Source organism: Oryzias latipes, chromosome 7 (genome assembly GCF_002234675.1).
Source record: "Oryzias latipes chromosome 7, ASM223467v1".
Lineage (NCBI taxonomy): Eukaryota > Metazoa > Chordata > Actinopteri > Beloniformes > Adrianichthyidae > Oryzias > Oryzias latipes.
In genome coordinates, this window is record NC_019865.2 from 25,508,898 (window position 1) to 25,523,843 (window position 14,946).

Genomic DNA, 14,946 nt, shown 5'->3' on the forward strand with positions numbered 1-14,946 from the left:
TGAAAGAAGTCCCCAGTCTTTGGCCGCTCTGGGTCGATGACGCCTTAGTACAGCTGTCCCCAAATCCAGGCCGTGAGGGCCGGTGTCCTGCTAGCTGGTTTTCCAGAAACCCTGCCTTATTTGCTGCTGATTACCTGGATCAGGTGTGTTTAGCCAATAAGGATCTTCAACGGCAGGTTGGTTGGAAAACGTGTAGGACACTGGCCCTCAAGGCCTGGATTTGGGGACCCCTGCCTTAGGATAAACTCAGACCATAGATGAATTCTAAATCCCCGAGCCTAGATGCTGATGGTGATTAAAGACTAAACCATGGCAAACCATTGGTCCTGTTGGAGAACAAGGTGGAGGACGACTGGCGAACTGTCAAGAAGGCAGAGAGAGAGAGAGAGACAACCATTCATGACTTTTAAGGGAAAAATATGGTTGTGATTGGATGAGAAAAAAATGATAATATGGCTATTAGTTTTAAATAAAAAGCCTAATTGATGATGTGTAGAGTGACTTCACAATGCACCGTTCCTGTAATGATCTTCCCCATTGAAATTGTCCAAAAACTTCTTTGCCTGAAACCAAATAAAACAATAAATAAAATACAAACTCTACCCGGCTTTTTGTTGTTTTTCTTCTGCAGCCTGGTTTGGTGATGTTTTTCTCTTAGTACAGAGGTAAAAAAAAAATAAAAGGCCACAAAAATTGATGTTAGTCAGGACTGAAGATCAGAAAAGGGAAAACTGTAAGACATGAAGACACCCGCTGGAGTGCAGATGATGCAGCATGAGGGAACCAGAAAAGAAGGTATTTAATGAAAAAGTTTACTTTGAAATTTTTATCAGTTTCAATCAATACTTATAACAACCTACTATGATGAGAAGAAGCTACATCACATATGTTTGTGCATCTCCTTTTCTCTTAGGTTGCTAAGACCTTCATGTGCTCGTCACGTTCTCTGACTTTGCTCAGGGATCTGAATCTTGACAAAGTTACCCTTGTGCTATCCTAAGCACTTTAACATTGGTAGTTGGGTCATCTAGACCCACTAGACAGTGCTCTGAACCTTTTTTCTTCAATGATGTGTGATCTTCACTGGTGTCCATGGAATACATGAAATCTTTCCACCTTTATCCACCTTTGTCATGGTAGGGAGAACACATTAATGTAAGGATGGGGTCATCTAAGATAGCACAAGGGTTAAGGGGAGTTTCAAAATTCCACAGGGGGGGGGGGTTCAACAGACACAGACCCATGCAGAAAAGCAGTGAGGGACATTAGATTATCCATCACTTGGGGTTGGAGCAGCAGCTATCCAAAACCTCTTTTGATCATCTCTCCCATTTGGAGTCTTCCGGTTTTTAACTTGAAGCCACTGAAGGTTCTAAAGCATGAGGTGAGAATCTTTAAATATGAATTTCTGTAAAATATTGTTTCTTCTTCCACTTTTAAAAAGGTTCAGCGCACTGTCTAGTGGGTCTAGATGACCCCACTCCCAATGTTAAAGAGCCTAGGATAGCACAAGGGTTACATTAGCAGTTGTGTTTACAACAAGCAACACCCATGCAAAATCTTCAAAACCACAGTACTTGACAGAAAGACCACATTGAAGAGCACATTTTCTCAGAAACATAGCAACTGTAGACTTTCTGAGAGGATGTTTGCAGAGGGACTTTAGGTTGGTTAGCAGGTAATCAGCTCTGTTAAAGATTGCAGGATACATGAGACATTGGTCAAAGGGCAAAGGATCGCCTGCAGCCAGATGTGGAAAGGCTCAGCACAGAAACATGTATAGATTTGTAGATAACATGTTTTGCACTATCACAGATTATTGCCATGGTTGCAAACTTCCTGGCTTTAAATGTCATTTTTTCCCCATGGCTGCTTCTTTCTGGTCATGGTCACTAAGGTTTACAGTGAGTCCAGCAGCCCCATTTAAACATGCTTATTTTATTTTTTATTTTTTTTGTGCAAAACCCATTTTATGTGCAAAAAATGTTTCTGCAGGGTGCAAACCCTGTAATCCTTTGTGCATAAAAATGCAAACATTTATTTAAAAGCGCAGAGCTTGTAAAAAAAGACAATAAATATAATTAATTATAATAACATCATTGCTAAATTTTGAAGGCAATTTTTCTTCCACTTGCTGAAGAAGTTGCTGTTGCTTGAAGTTTCATTAGACTCTGAACTGATATGTTTTTGAACTGAACATGCAGTCAGAGCGATTTTGTTTAAAAAATTACCGTAACTTAACTTCTTAACTCTTTGCCTGCAGCAAGTTGGACTTGTACCAGCCTGCTCTTTGGAGCTGCTGCTCAATCAGAGTTTAACCTGAATCAGGAAACATGACCACTTCATTCCTTTTTTTACATTTGCATAGTGTCCACAGCTTAGTTAAAAAAAAAATTAAAGTACTATTGCAAGTTGATGAAACAAATAGTAGTAAAGGGCATAAAAGTTCATCTAATCATTTCTGGTGCAGCAGTCTGTTAGAGAGCTGAGGTCTACAGGAAGTATTCAAATTGAAATTGAATTTTGTTGAATAGTTCTGGAAAGACAGAGCATTTGACACTGATAAAGCAGAGCAGTGGTGAGTCCAAGCTGGAGCCTGTTTTGGATCATGCAGGTTCTTATTGTAGAGTCTTGCTAATGGTTTGATGGTTTTCTGTGAGTGACCAAACAGGCCAAAAAACATGAGATAGTAAACAAGAGAATTGCATCAAGATACGTTTTAGAAAAAGAGTCAAAAATGGTCTCTTTTAGGGCAAACATACAATTTTTGGTTAAACTTTCTAGTTAGATTTCGCACATGAGTGTAGGTGAGATGTGAGTCAAGAAAGACCCCCAAATACTTATGTATGGAGACAACTGAAAGTTTATAAGTACAGAAGGTGATGTGATGAGATGAAGATAACTGTCTCTGAGATTAATAAAAGTAAATTCATTCTGTGTCCTTAACGTTAAAGTGTTAAGTGGTGAGCTAGCAACCAGTCATGTAGATTCTGCAGATCTGTGTTAAGCTTGTCAACGTTTAAGTCAACGTTGGACCAAGACAAGAAAATAACATCATCATCAGCATACAGAAGAGAAATGTGAAAGTTAAGAACTTGGGGTAGATCTTTGATTTACAGAATAAAGAGTAGATGGCCTAAGTACTGCCCTGTGGAACATCCATGGAGCACTTTAGTGGCTGTGAAGTTGTTGAGCCAGTTTTGTATAGATAAAGGGATGAAGGACACTCATTTTGAAGACGAAATACAGTAGAAGTACAGATTTTTGAGAGAAGACAGATGGTTTGAAAGAGGAGTCAGAGAAGCAATGTAAATATTAATAACGTGATTCCACTCTGTCGCAGAAAAGAACTGTGTTTTTACACCTTGTCACCTAAATGAATAAGAAAATGACTGTCATTTTTTGTTTTAGTGCCCCATCTATCATGATCTTAGAAGTGAATTGTTTTCTGTTTTTTTTCTGTTAGACATGTCAGATGAAGACAGATTGAAACATTTGTTTAGGTCCAATGTGTTTAACCCTTGTGCTATCTTAGATGACCAGTTGCTGTGACTCAACTTCAGTACTTCACCTGGATAATTGAGAACCTTCACAGTGTAATAATTGTGTATTATATCTCATTTGCAGAAATGGCTTCATTTCCAGCCTTGATGTTCTTCCTATTATTTACAACATTCCTGAATTCCGGATGTGAGAGTGGGAAAGTGCTTGTGTACCCAATGGATGGAAGCCATTGGACTAACATGATCAAAATACTGGAAGTGTTGCACTCAAAGGGCCATCATATCACAGTTTTTCGCTCATCAAACAGCTGGTACATTTCTAAATCCTCCCCTTATTACACCTCCATCACCATCCCTCAGGAAAAGCCCCAAAACGTAGAGAGCCAAACCTTCATGACCACTTTCTTGAGGAATACTTTAGAGGGCCGTCAATACCAAGGCACGCTATGGGGACTTTTTGAGTTTTACAGAAATTTCAGTAAATTGCTGAAAGAAAACCAGCAGCTTGTGGCAAATCTGGCTGCAAGCATAATGGAGAACAAGACTTTGGTAAAGGAACTGAACCAAACCAAGTATGATGTTTTTCTAACGGACCCCGTGTTTCCAGCTGGAGTGCTCTTGGCGCATCATCTAAAGCTTCCACTGGTGTTAAATGTACGCTGGCTTTCAGATGGGGATGCTCATTATCCTATAACACCTTCCCCACTGTCATACATCCCAGCTTTGTTCTCTCACAACACTGACAAAATGAGCTTTTTTCAAAGAGTCAAAAATGTATTCTGTAAAGGCATGTTGGTCTATCTTTATTATTATATCTCTAACCCCCCATACCAGGCACTGTGTGATCGTTACTTTGAACATAATGTTAACGTCATGTCTTTGATGCAAGGAGCGGATCTTTGGTTAATGCGAACTGACTTTACATTTGACTTCCCTCGCCCCACTATGCCAAATATTATCTACATTGGAGGCTTCCAGTGTAAGCCTGCCAACCCCCTTCCAGCAGATCTAGAGGACTTTATGCAAAGCTCTGGGGAGCATGGGGTGATCCTCATGACTCTCGGGACCTTGCTCAGTGACCTCGGCCCTAAGGTGTCAGAAATCTTTGCTGCAGCTTTTGCAAACTTGCCACAGAAGGTCTTATGGAGGCACATTGGAGAAATACCAGCCACCCTCGGGAGTAACACCATGCTGGTCAAATGGCTGCCTCAGAATGATATCCTTGGCCATCCTAAAACCAGGCTCTTTGTCACACACGGGGGCACCAATGGCCTTTATGAGGCGATTTTTCACAGAGTGCCAATCTTGGGTATTCCCCTAATCTTTGACCAGCATGATAACTTGGTGCGCATGGAGGCCCATGGCGTGGCCAAAATCATTGACATAACAGCAATGGATGTCCAGTCTCTGACAAACTCCCTAAAGAATCTTCTGGACCCAACAGAACCCTACAAGCAGAACATGATGAAACTGTCCCGGATTTATCGCGATCAACCAATAAAACCCATGGACAAGGCTGTTTTCTGGATAGAGTTTGTCATGAGGCACAAGGGTGCTGGCCACCTTCACACAGAGTCATATAAACTGCCGTGGTATGCCTACCAATGTTTAGATGTGATGGCAGTCTTTGGAGCAGTTGGATTGTTTATCTTCACATTTATCTGGAATTCCTGCAGATGTATGTTTAGATGCCTGACCATAATGAAAAAGTCCAAGGTAGAATAGATGATTAATAAACACGAAAAAATGTGTAAACTCTAAATACTTTGAATGCCCCTAAATATTACATGTGATGGCTAAATACATCTTTAATCAAAAGATGAATCAAGTATAAAAATAAGTTAGATTTGGTCCTTTGTTTATTATAATTAGTGGGTAATCAATTGTATTACAGTATCACCCCAGTATTCACAGGGTTTAGGGACTAGAGGGAACTGCAAATCCGCAGAATCTGCAAAAACAGAGAGTTTCTACCCCACCCGCCCCCGCGGCTGAAGAATGTCCATCACCATCAAAAATCCATCAAAAAATCATCAAAAGCCTTTCTGTATCTTTTCTGCTGCTTTGTAAAAATGTATTAAAAAAACATTGGAAAATTGCTCATACATTACATAAAGAGTTTTTTGTTTATATTTAGAGCAATAGACTGTACTGTAGCATACTTTATAATGCACATTAGGAGTGTCATTTTCTCTCTCTGTTCCATAAAACCAGGAGGTCATGCCTCCTCCTTCATCCATTAAGACCAAGAGGTCCGGATTTGGCGTGTCCAGCAGAGACTGGCGTGTCAGTCCCCTCAGCAGCATGTTCTGAGCGTGGCTTCTTCAAGAGGTCGTTTGCATCCATCATTCAGTCATCCGGAATATAATTATTCACCGCAATTATCTTCCTTATCTCCCACATAACTCATGTGTAAAATGAATAAACTCCAGACTGGCATCTTAAAAATGAATAAATATAAAAAAAGCCAAATGAGCTAGTCTTTTGAATGGCTGTTTGAAAAATATTTGGCTCCCTCCAAAGAGCCCTAAATCCAATCTCTACTACTTCTTAATACCATAACACCAACTGTAGCAGCTGCTGTATCGCATAGGTCTGGATGAAGCAGAACTCAACTATGCTGACTAGCAGGACTAGCATCTACAACCTAGACCTTTCTAGCAATTTATTTGACTTATCATTTTTGGAACACACCACTTTTTTGCTGCTGCAGTGTGAGGACGTTGCGGTATCAGTAGCCGTTGCGATGACAACACGTCACATCACATTTCAAAGAGTCTGCTTCTTGTGAAAAACAGTTTAAACTAAAATTATAACAACATTAAAGTACTAGTAACCAAGTAAATTTTTTTTCTAAAGTGACTATAGTATGAGTGGGGTAATGCAGTTGGACATGCATTATCAGAAATTGATGGACTTCGCAGAACCAATGTCTGATGTGATCAGGCCCCCCAATAATTATGACAGTCATTAGGCTTTACCCCTCAGAAAATAGATAAAAGTTGTGGTGTTATTGCATTTATTAAAGTTAATTCTATAAAGAACTACAGAGTTCTTTGGGCTATGGTTTTGTTTTAGTTTGATACATGATATGTGTACTACAAAACAATAACAAACAAAACATTAAAAAAAAAAATTTATTTGCTAAAAAGCAAGCAAAAATGAAGAAAACATTTCACTTGTCTCATACTAAGCCTTTTTTTATGTAACAAAGCATTAATTAATAAATCCTTAAATTAGTACAACACATATTTGACACTTGAATCATATTTATAGTGATCTGCAGCAGAGATGCAACGATTCCCTTCCTCCTCAGTTCAGTAAAGGCTGCAACATTCGGTTCAGTTTTAAACTGAACATTGTGGCATCCCTAGTATTTCACAAAATTACTATCAGATTTACTTTTTTTAGAACAAATTCAACCAAGGTAAAACATTTTTGTCATGTTCACAAAAACAGATTCCTTCTTAAACATATGTCCAGCTTTGCATCACATATATGGGTGAAATGTTTGTATTTACAGGCATAATTCCAAATGGAGTCAAAACAAAGAAAAGGTTTTACGCAGAGAATGTGGTAGACATTTCAGGAGTTTCTGAGCACAAAAAAAATTCTAAATGTCTTCAATTTGTGACACAGCAACGCTGTTCCTGCTGCACACAGACATATAATGGAAAATCTTGCAAACTTGTTGTGGGAGCTGTCGGATGTGAGTGAGAATATGTTCACTCATCTGAAGATAAACCAGAGGATTGAGAGCACTGTTCAGACACACAAGCCCCCGACTGATCTGATGACCTGTAAAAACATGTTTATCCCACCAAACACAGATATTCTGTTTGCTCTGAATTCTAGAAAAGAGACTTAGGTTCCTAAAGACGTGATAAGGAATATAACAGACGGAGAAAAGAAGAATCAAAATGAAAAGAAATTTCACACACTTTTGTCTCAGTGTCTTCTCTATAGTGTTCCTGCGACAAAGAACAAAAGTCACATGTCCGTAGCAGCCCAGAGTGACGAGTAATGGGATACAAAATCCAGTGGTTGTCCACACAAGGCTGTATGTTAGGTAATCCTCAGTCTTTTCAAGGCTTGTAGAGTGAAAGCACTGTGCTTTGTCTTTGAATCGTTTTGGAAAAAAGATGTCTGGCATACTTTGAACACTCACCAAAAGCCAAACAAGGACTGAGATCAGCACAGAATGAGTCACAGTTAGTCTTCCCATCATTCTCAGAGGATGGACGATGGCCAGGTACCTGTACACACTAATACAGGTGAGGAACCCGATGCTGCAGTACAAGTTCACGTTGAAGCAGAATCTTGTCATCTTGCAGAAAACGTCCCCAAAAATCCATTTCCTTCCGCTGAAGTAGTACACCATCAAAAAAGGAACGGTGAACAGGTACAAGACGTTGGCAAGTCCGAGGTTGAGGACAAAAACATTTATGTTTCCCAGTTTCTGCCATTTCTGCAGCAACAACTTCAGCCCCCATGCATTACCCACAAAACCCATGATGAATGTGACGGTGTAAAGAGCAGGCAGCAGCTTGTTTTCAATGTTTCTTTTGTTGTAAGAACAATTGGTTAGGTTCATCTTCTCTGCTGGAAAGGAGCCAGTTGAACTTCTGTCGTCTGCGTCTGAGTTAGAGTGAAAGAAATGAAAGCAGAACCCAACATGAAAAACTTCCTGTTAAAACCACACCCAGAATTAAAAATATTTCATAAGAGCTGTTTGGTGGGTGTTTGCTTTTCATATTTTATATTCTAATATTCCTTATTTATTTCATTTAACTTTTACTGTAACAGGTCATTTCCAAATAATTTTTATAAAGTCATTATTTACTTTTTTAATCCCCTAGACCTAAACAAAGGGCACTTCCTTTAAAAGGACAACAAGAGCACTGCTGCAGATAAGAGAAACCTTCTAGTTTAGTGACATTCTTAAATGTTGGACTAAATGTCAAAAATGTACTTACAAATATCTATTTTATGAGGCCTTTCGTCTGGTATTTTTCTCTTGTTCTTAATTTATTTATATAATTTGTACCTCTAAGATAATAAAAAGTTTTTTTTCAATCAAATATCTTTTCTTATTTCTTATTTGTCTTTTTATGTATTAACCCCTTTTGCTATTTTAGATGACCCCACCCTTGCATTGACGTGTTTTCCCTACCATGAGAAAGGTGAATAAAGGTGGAAAGATTTCATGTAATCCATGGACACCAGTGAAGATCACAAATCATTGAAGAAAAAAGGTTCAGAGCACTGTTTAATGGGTCTAGATGACCCAACTCCCAATGTTAAAGTGCCTAGGATAGCACAAGGGTTAAGCAGTATTATGTTCTTTTTATTTTTATCTTGTAGACAAATTTTTTCCAAATACGACAACACTGACACGTGAAGACCATCCAAAGGTATGTCAAGACAGATTTAATAAATCCCCAAACTGTCATGGCTTGGGTATCTTTACCTTAGTTTTTGCTACTGTTTTTTTCCGTAATTATTTAATTTCTGTTTCCTGTTTTATTTTGAAAGTTTCCTGTATGAGTTAGTTTTGAATTCAACTTCCCTGGTCCCAATCTCTCCTGATCGTTTTCACCTATGTCTTATTAGTTCTGTCTGTATTAAAGTCTAGTCTCTTCCTTCCTCCTGTGCTGTCCATACCATCATTTACACGACTGTCTGATTCCTTGTGTTCTTGTTACCCTTGACAGTTAGTTTTATCTGTTCACCCAGCTCAGCAGCACCTTTTGTTTTACGAATATTAAACTCCTTTGTAGGGATGGGAATAGAAGCCCCATGAAGCTTTCACGGAGTTCATGTAATTGTGCCGGAAAAATGAATCAACTATTCAGGGCTTTGAAACCACACAGAACAGCGGCATCTGGTGGCGGACTGGACATATATCATATGCTTCAACTAAGTTCCTTGTAACACTTCAATGTGGAAATCATGATAAAAAAACTTAAAAAAAAACAATGTTGTTAACCCAAGATGACCATTGACGTGTTCTCCCTACCATGACAAAGGTGGATAAAGGTGGAGAGGATTTCATGTCATTCGTGTCAGAGTTAGTGTGATCTTCACTGGACACCAGTGAAGATCAAGTCATTGAAGAAAAAAGGTTCAGCGCACTGTCTAGTGCAGGGGTCGGCAACCCATGGCTCCGGAGCCACATGTGGCTCTTTCATCCATCTGTTGTGGCTCCCTGTGATTTTGGAAAATAATGAGTATTTTATAATAATAAAATTTTATTTTAGTTTGTTCATTTTTCATGGCATTTCAAGGGCGCTGATGTACAAAGCGCGAGCCACGTAAAAAACAGCTTTGTAATGAGCTCGTATTTATCGGGCGAGACTTGCAGAGCTGATAGCAGGAGGACACACGCGGGGCAGCTTCAATAAACACTCCGGTCTTCTGCCGGGAACTTGACGTTCCGCGGGGCAGAGACCAACTCGCTGATGACAGACTGAGAGTTCGCGCCAGCTTTGCCAGATAGAGTCACAGTTTTCCAGCCCAAAAGTCATCTGAAAACCGCCAGACCCAGCCAAAAACTGCCCAACGCAGCTTTTGTTGATGTTTTTTTTCGTACTGGACTGATTTAGCAAAATAAAATATTTTTTTAAATAAAAGATAGTTCAGACTAATAATAAAATGTGTACAATATTGAATATTTCTTCAGCGGAGCGCCTTCTTCCATTCATTTGCTTAATCCGCTCTATCCCCACTATAACCTGCGTCCGGCTCTTTCATCCTTGTGCGGCGCTGGAGTGCCCCGACTATCGTATTTTGCGCTCTCTGTGTATAATACACAGAGGAGCGCGGGGGAAACCAACTCTCAGCTGCAGAGGATTTGAACAGGTGAACAGTTAGAGAGGAAAAGCAGGTAAAGAGGCGGAGGAGGGGCTTTGGCTTCAAACTTGTCAGAGAGATGGAAACACGGGCGTCAGATTGAGATGCAGCTGTCTGCGGGAGTTGAAGCAGAGACTTTCCCTGGGATGATTTTATGAACTTTAACATGGAAACATGATTACCAAGTAGAACCCTCCAAAATAATAAACCTGATCTCTCCACATTCTCAGTGTCTACCATGCATTGATAAACACATCTCTCCATGCAGCGATCAGACCAGAACCAGTAGCTCCTCCCACACGCGGCCGCGGTATCATCCTTTAAAGAACATAATGTGCATTTGCAGCGACGTCTGCTTCAGACGATGTCCGATTGGCCTATCTACATGTCAATCAAGTCCCGTACTTCTCAGTGAGGACTTTGGTGGATTTTAAAGAAGTACTTTTTTTTTTTTTTTTTTAAATCTTTTCTGGCCCGCGATCTAACCTCATGTCATTGAAGATTCACCGGTCGATCGCGATCGACGTAATGAGCACCTTTGAACAATATATACATGCATAATATATATAATGATGTCAAAACGGGTTGTGCCTCCGGGTGCTTTCTTTTTTATTAGGGGCGGTCCCAAATGGCTCTTTGAGTTAAAAAGGTTGCCGACCCCTGGTCTAGTGGGTTTAGATCAGTGTTTTTCAACCAGTGTGCCGCGGCACACTAGTGTGCCGTGGGAGATGGTCAAGTGTGCTGTGGGAAATAGCCCTCATTAACTGATCTAAAAACATTTCCCATCTCCAGGATATCAGCTCTTTGTTCATCCAAACAAACCCTCATAAAACACTGAGAAATTACGAATCTGAAAAAACATTAAATACTTTTTTCTTTGTGTTTATTTGATTCTATTAAAGACATTTTTATAAGAATGACGGTACCGCGATTTAGCCGTAGCTTCAGCTGTTTTGGGAAAAGTCCCGCCCCTTTAACTGTCTCCACCAATCATTCTTGAAGGTTTAATCACATGTCATCAGTCTGACCAATCAGAAGTGGTTAAAGTCTTCCTTGTTTCGATTCAGCTCATAAGGCTCTCAGTTCTAACAAAAATACCAGCTAAAGCTCGTCTTTAGCGGTGTAGCTTTCCACAGAATCCGGTGTCAAACTGTGGAACAAGTGAACAAAATAATGAAGCTCAGAGACGCTTGTGTGTCTGCGGTTGGCGGATTTTCGGCACTACATCTCCCATGGTGCATTGGGTTAAAGTGATAGTGTCTTAGCGCACAATGAGTCTCTCCTCTTAACGTCTTAAAACAACAACAAACACACATCAAACATTTTTTTGAATCTTTTAACTTAAGTTTTAATACAATGCATGTAAGATTGCAGAGGGACTGTAGATCAATAGAGACTATGAGCTTTTCCTTTTTTTTTTTTTTTTTTTTTTGGATGCTGGTGTGCCGCGGGATTTTTGTCAAGGTTAAAGTGTGCCGTGGCTCAAAAAAGGTTGAAAAACACTGGTTAAATGACCCAACTCCCTATGTTAAAGTGCCAAGGATAGCACAAAGGTTTAACCACGTTATCTGCGCTAGTTGACACACGCCCTGAAACATTGTGCTGAACCACTCTGCTTCATTCAATTAAATTCAATTCAATTTTATTTGTATAGCCCAAATTCACAACAAAAGTCGTCTTGATTCGTATAGGTAATTACAAAAGGTAAACATAAAATCAAAAGGATCATGAATACACAGAATTCAATAGGAAAATACTAAAGTGAACTAACTAAACTGACTAAACTATACTGGTCATTTGAGATTAGGAAAAACTCCTAAAAAAAATGGATTCCGGAAAAAACGAAGAAACCTCAGGGGTGCCCACATGAAGGAGGGAACTCATAGAGAAGTATTAACTTATCTAAATCTACAACTACATATTTAAAGTCCAGCAGAAGAGCTTCATCCAGACGGAGTTGGGGGGGGGCAGTCGGGGGGGCGCGAGTCGAGCCGGAGTCAGGAACCACAGCCAGGTGTAGGAGCAGGAGCAGAGGCGAGGTACTCGGTCAGGTACAGAGCAGAGACGAGCCAGAGACGAGCCAGAGGCAGGATCCACAGCCAGGTGTAGGAGCAGAAGCAGAGACGAGCCAGAGATGAGGTACACAGTCGGGTACAGGAGCACTGATAAGCCAACTGGAAAAGAGGGACAGTGCATGAGTCGCACTACACTAAACAGAGGGAACTAAATGATGAATAATGATCAAGAATACAGGAGAGAAGGAGGGTAGAAGTAGATGAGAAAAGAGGACAGAACCCCGGTGCCCATGGTTACCAGAGTTTCAACTTCTAGCAGCCTACCAACAACTAATTGTTATTGTTATTAAGTTTCATTTAAACACATTAACATTAAGTTAATTAATCTCTGAATACTAGCTAGTCTGACAATTAGCCTGTCCAAAGAGGAATGTTTTCAGTCTAACTTTGAATGTAGAAACCGTGTCGGCCTCTCTTACATGAGCTGGGAGCTTATTCCATTTCCATTTTATTTCCGCTTGATCCACAGCAGTCTAATGTTACAGAGGTTTCTGCCTCCACTTCTACCGCTTCAACCTGCTCTGGGCTGACAGTAGGAATAACTTGATTCAACTTATGTCTAATATTTGAGATTTTACTATCGAAAAATGTAAAAAAATCATCAGAGCTGAGAGAAACAGGAACATGTGATTCTGCTGAGCTCTGACTGCGAGTTAATCTAGCAATAGTGCTAAAAAGAAATCTTAAATATTTTTAATAGTAACACGGAGCATGTATTGCTCTTTTAAATAAAAATAAAATTACTGGTACATTTCCAGTAATAATCTGTTATGAGAAACCTATTTAGGTGCAAATGCCGTTTCTACCACTTCCTAAGAGATTAAAAGAAAAAGATTAATGTAGCACAGGAAGTTGCGTGACTAATGTGATATCAAAAAGAATGTTCTGTCATTTTCACTGCTGCCCTCAAGATCAAAAGAATCAAAAGAAAAGATAAAGTCAGAAAAGTAAACTACTTCGATTCTGCCAGAAAATGTCCGTTTTATGCTTTCAGGGAGGAAAACTTTTTGTGATGTTAAATATCTGAAACCAAAAAATGAAGTCATGCTGTCACACTACTGTTTTAGGGGGATTTTACATCTAGTTGATTTAACTTGTCTTTTCTGTGTAGGGACCAGCAACCTGTCTAAAGGGACTAAAGATGGAAATTAGTCTAAAAGGCTATAATGTTGTATATTTGCATTTTTAAATGTTAAATTGATATATCCTGTCCCTGTCTTACGTAAAGAAACAAACAGAGAATAACATAACTCAGTCACTTTCAGCAATGTAGTCATGGTTGTATGCTGTGATGAGTGTAACTGTTTCTCAACACAAATGTGTCGGCTTGAATCCTGCAACTGCTTCTGTGGGTAATGTTGCCTTTGTGCACCCGTGTGGTTTTTATCTACCCCTCAGCTTCCTGCTGAACAATACACTTCTGTTTTTAATTTTTTTTTAAATTTTATTATTATCTGAGCATGCATCTGCCAGGATGTGGTCTCTAATGCACCCGAATGATTCAGAGATAAATGTGTGGCTGAAACTAATGTGGTACCACTGTAAACTGAAGGTACAACATTTTAATTCAATTCAATTCAATTTTTTTATACAGCCCAAAATCATAACAACAGTCGTCTCATTAGGCTTCATGGCTTTTATTTGTATTTTTTTAATATTCCTTTTTAAAAAGACTTTTTCCTATGACAGACATGAAAGGCTGAAGGCTAGGAACCTTCAGAGTGGGTTGTTGGTTCATTACAGGGACACATGCATGAACAGAAACCTCCCATTCATTTTGATTTAGTGTAGTACAACCTACAGGCCTGAACTCAGATTTCATTTGATGACGTTATTGACAAGTTTGAATCAAGGAAGTTATATTTGCTGTAGTTATATTTATTTTAGCGTGTTATTTATGCGATAAAAGATTTGTGCTTTAGAACATTTATTTTATATTATTTATCCAATATTGTGTTTGATTAAATATTTTCCTACCTGTAACTAACTGTATTTATGCCATGCTTTTGGTCTTTTATTTTTATGTTAAGATAACTGTTCTTTTTTTTTTTTTTTTTTTTTTTTTTTTTTTTTTTTTAACCTTGTCCTGTCCAACAGCTGGGCAAACAGATGAGAGCTGAGGGCCTCTTGTGTTGGACATATTTTACTTTAACAAGAGGGGTTATTAATCTTCAGACAAACCAAAGGTATGTCTGAATAAACCCCTTTTGTAATTGAGGCCAAACTTTATTAATTTCAAACATGTTTGAAGATCTTTGGTGTTGGACCGGACGGAAAAGGAAAGAGGGGAAGAAGAGAGAGGGACGTTAGAAAGAGGGGGGGAAGGAGGGTGATAGTAGGAGGGGAAGGGGGATAAGACCATGAAGCAGCATAGAGCAACAAGTTTACTGGTTGTTAATCACCATGGTAAGGCTCAAATGCAGTACAAAAAGGGCGGAGCCTGTCCACACACACACCCAAGTGTCAAACACACCTGCTAGTTGCAAAAATGTCCATCTGTCGACATGTACACAAAA

The 14,946-nt window shown here is 39.3% G+C and overlaps 1 protein-coding gene and 1 pseudogene across 2 annotated transcripts; one reads left to right on the forward strand and one right to left on the reverse strand.

Moving 5' to 3' along the window:
- Positions 1 to 1,226: 1,226 nt before the first annotated feature.
- Positions 1,227 to 5,602, forward strand: LOC101165886 (annotated as a pseudogene). The gene is made up of 2 exons (XR_909064.2): positions 1,227 to 1,384; positions 3,628 to 5,602. The product of XR_909064.2 is annotated as a UDP-glucuronosyltransferase 2A1 pseudogene (transcript).
- Positions 5,603 to 6,636: 1,034 nt separating this feature from the next.
- LOC101173467 (P2Y purinoceptor 1-like) lies at positions 6,637 to 8,211 on the reverse strand. The gene has a single exon (XM_004071035.4). It carries the CDS (start codon positions 8,095 to 8,097, stop codon positions 7,117 to 7,119), a length of 981 nt encoding a protein of 326 aa, XP_004071083.1. The 5' UTR covers positions 8,098 to 8,211; the 3' UTR covers positions 6,637 to 7,116.
- Positions 8,212 to 14,946: the final 6,735 nt, after the last annotated feature.

What these genes read in the sequence shown, in the direction of transcription:
- LOC101173467 (XM_004071035.4), bottom strand. Translation starts at nt 8,097, where the DNA reads ATGAACCTAACCAATTGTTCTTACAACAAAAGAAACATTGAAAACAAG.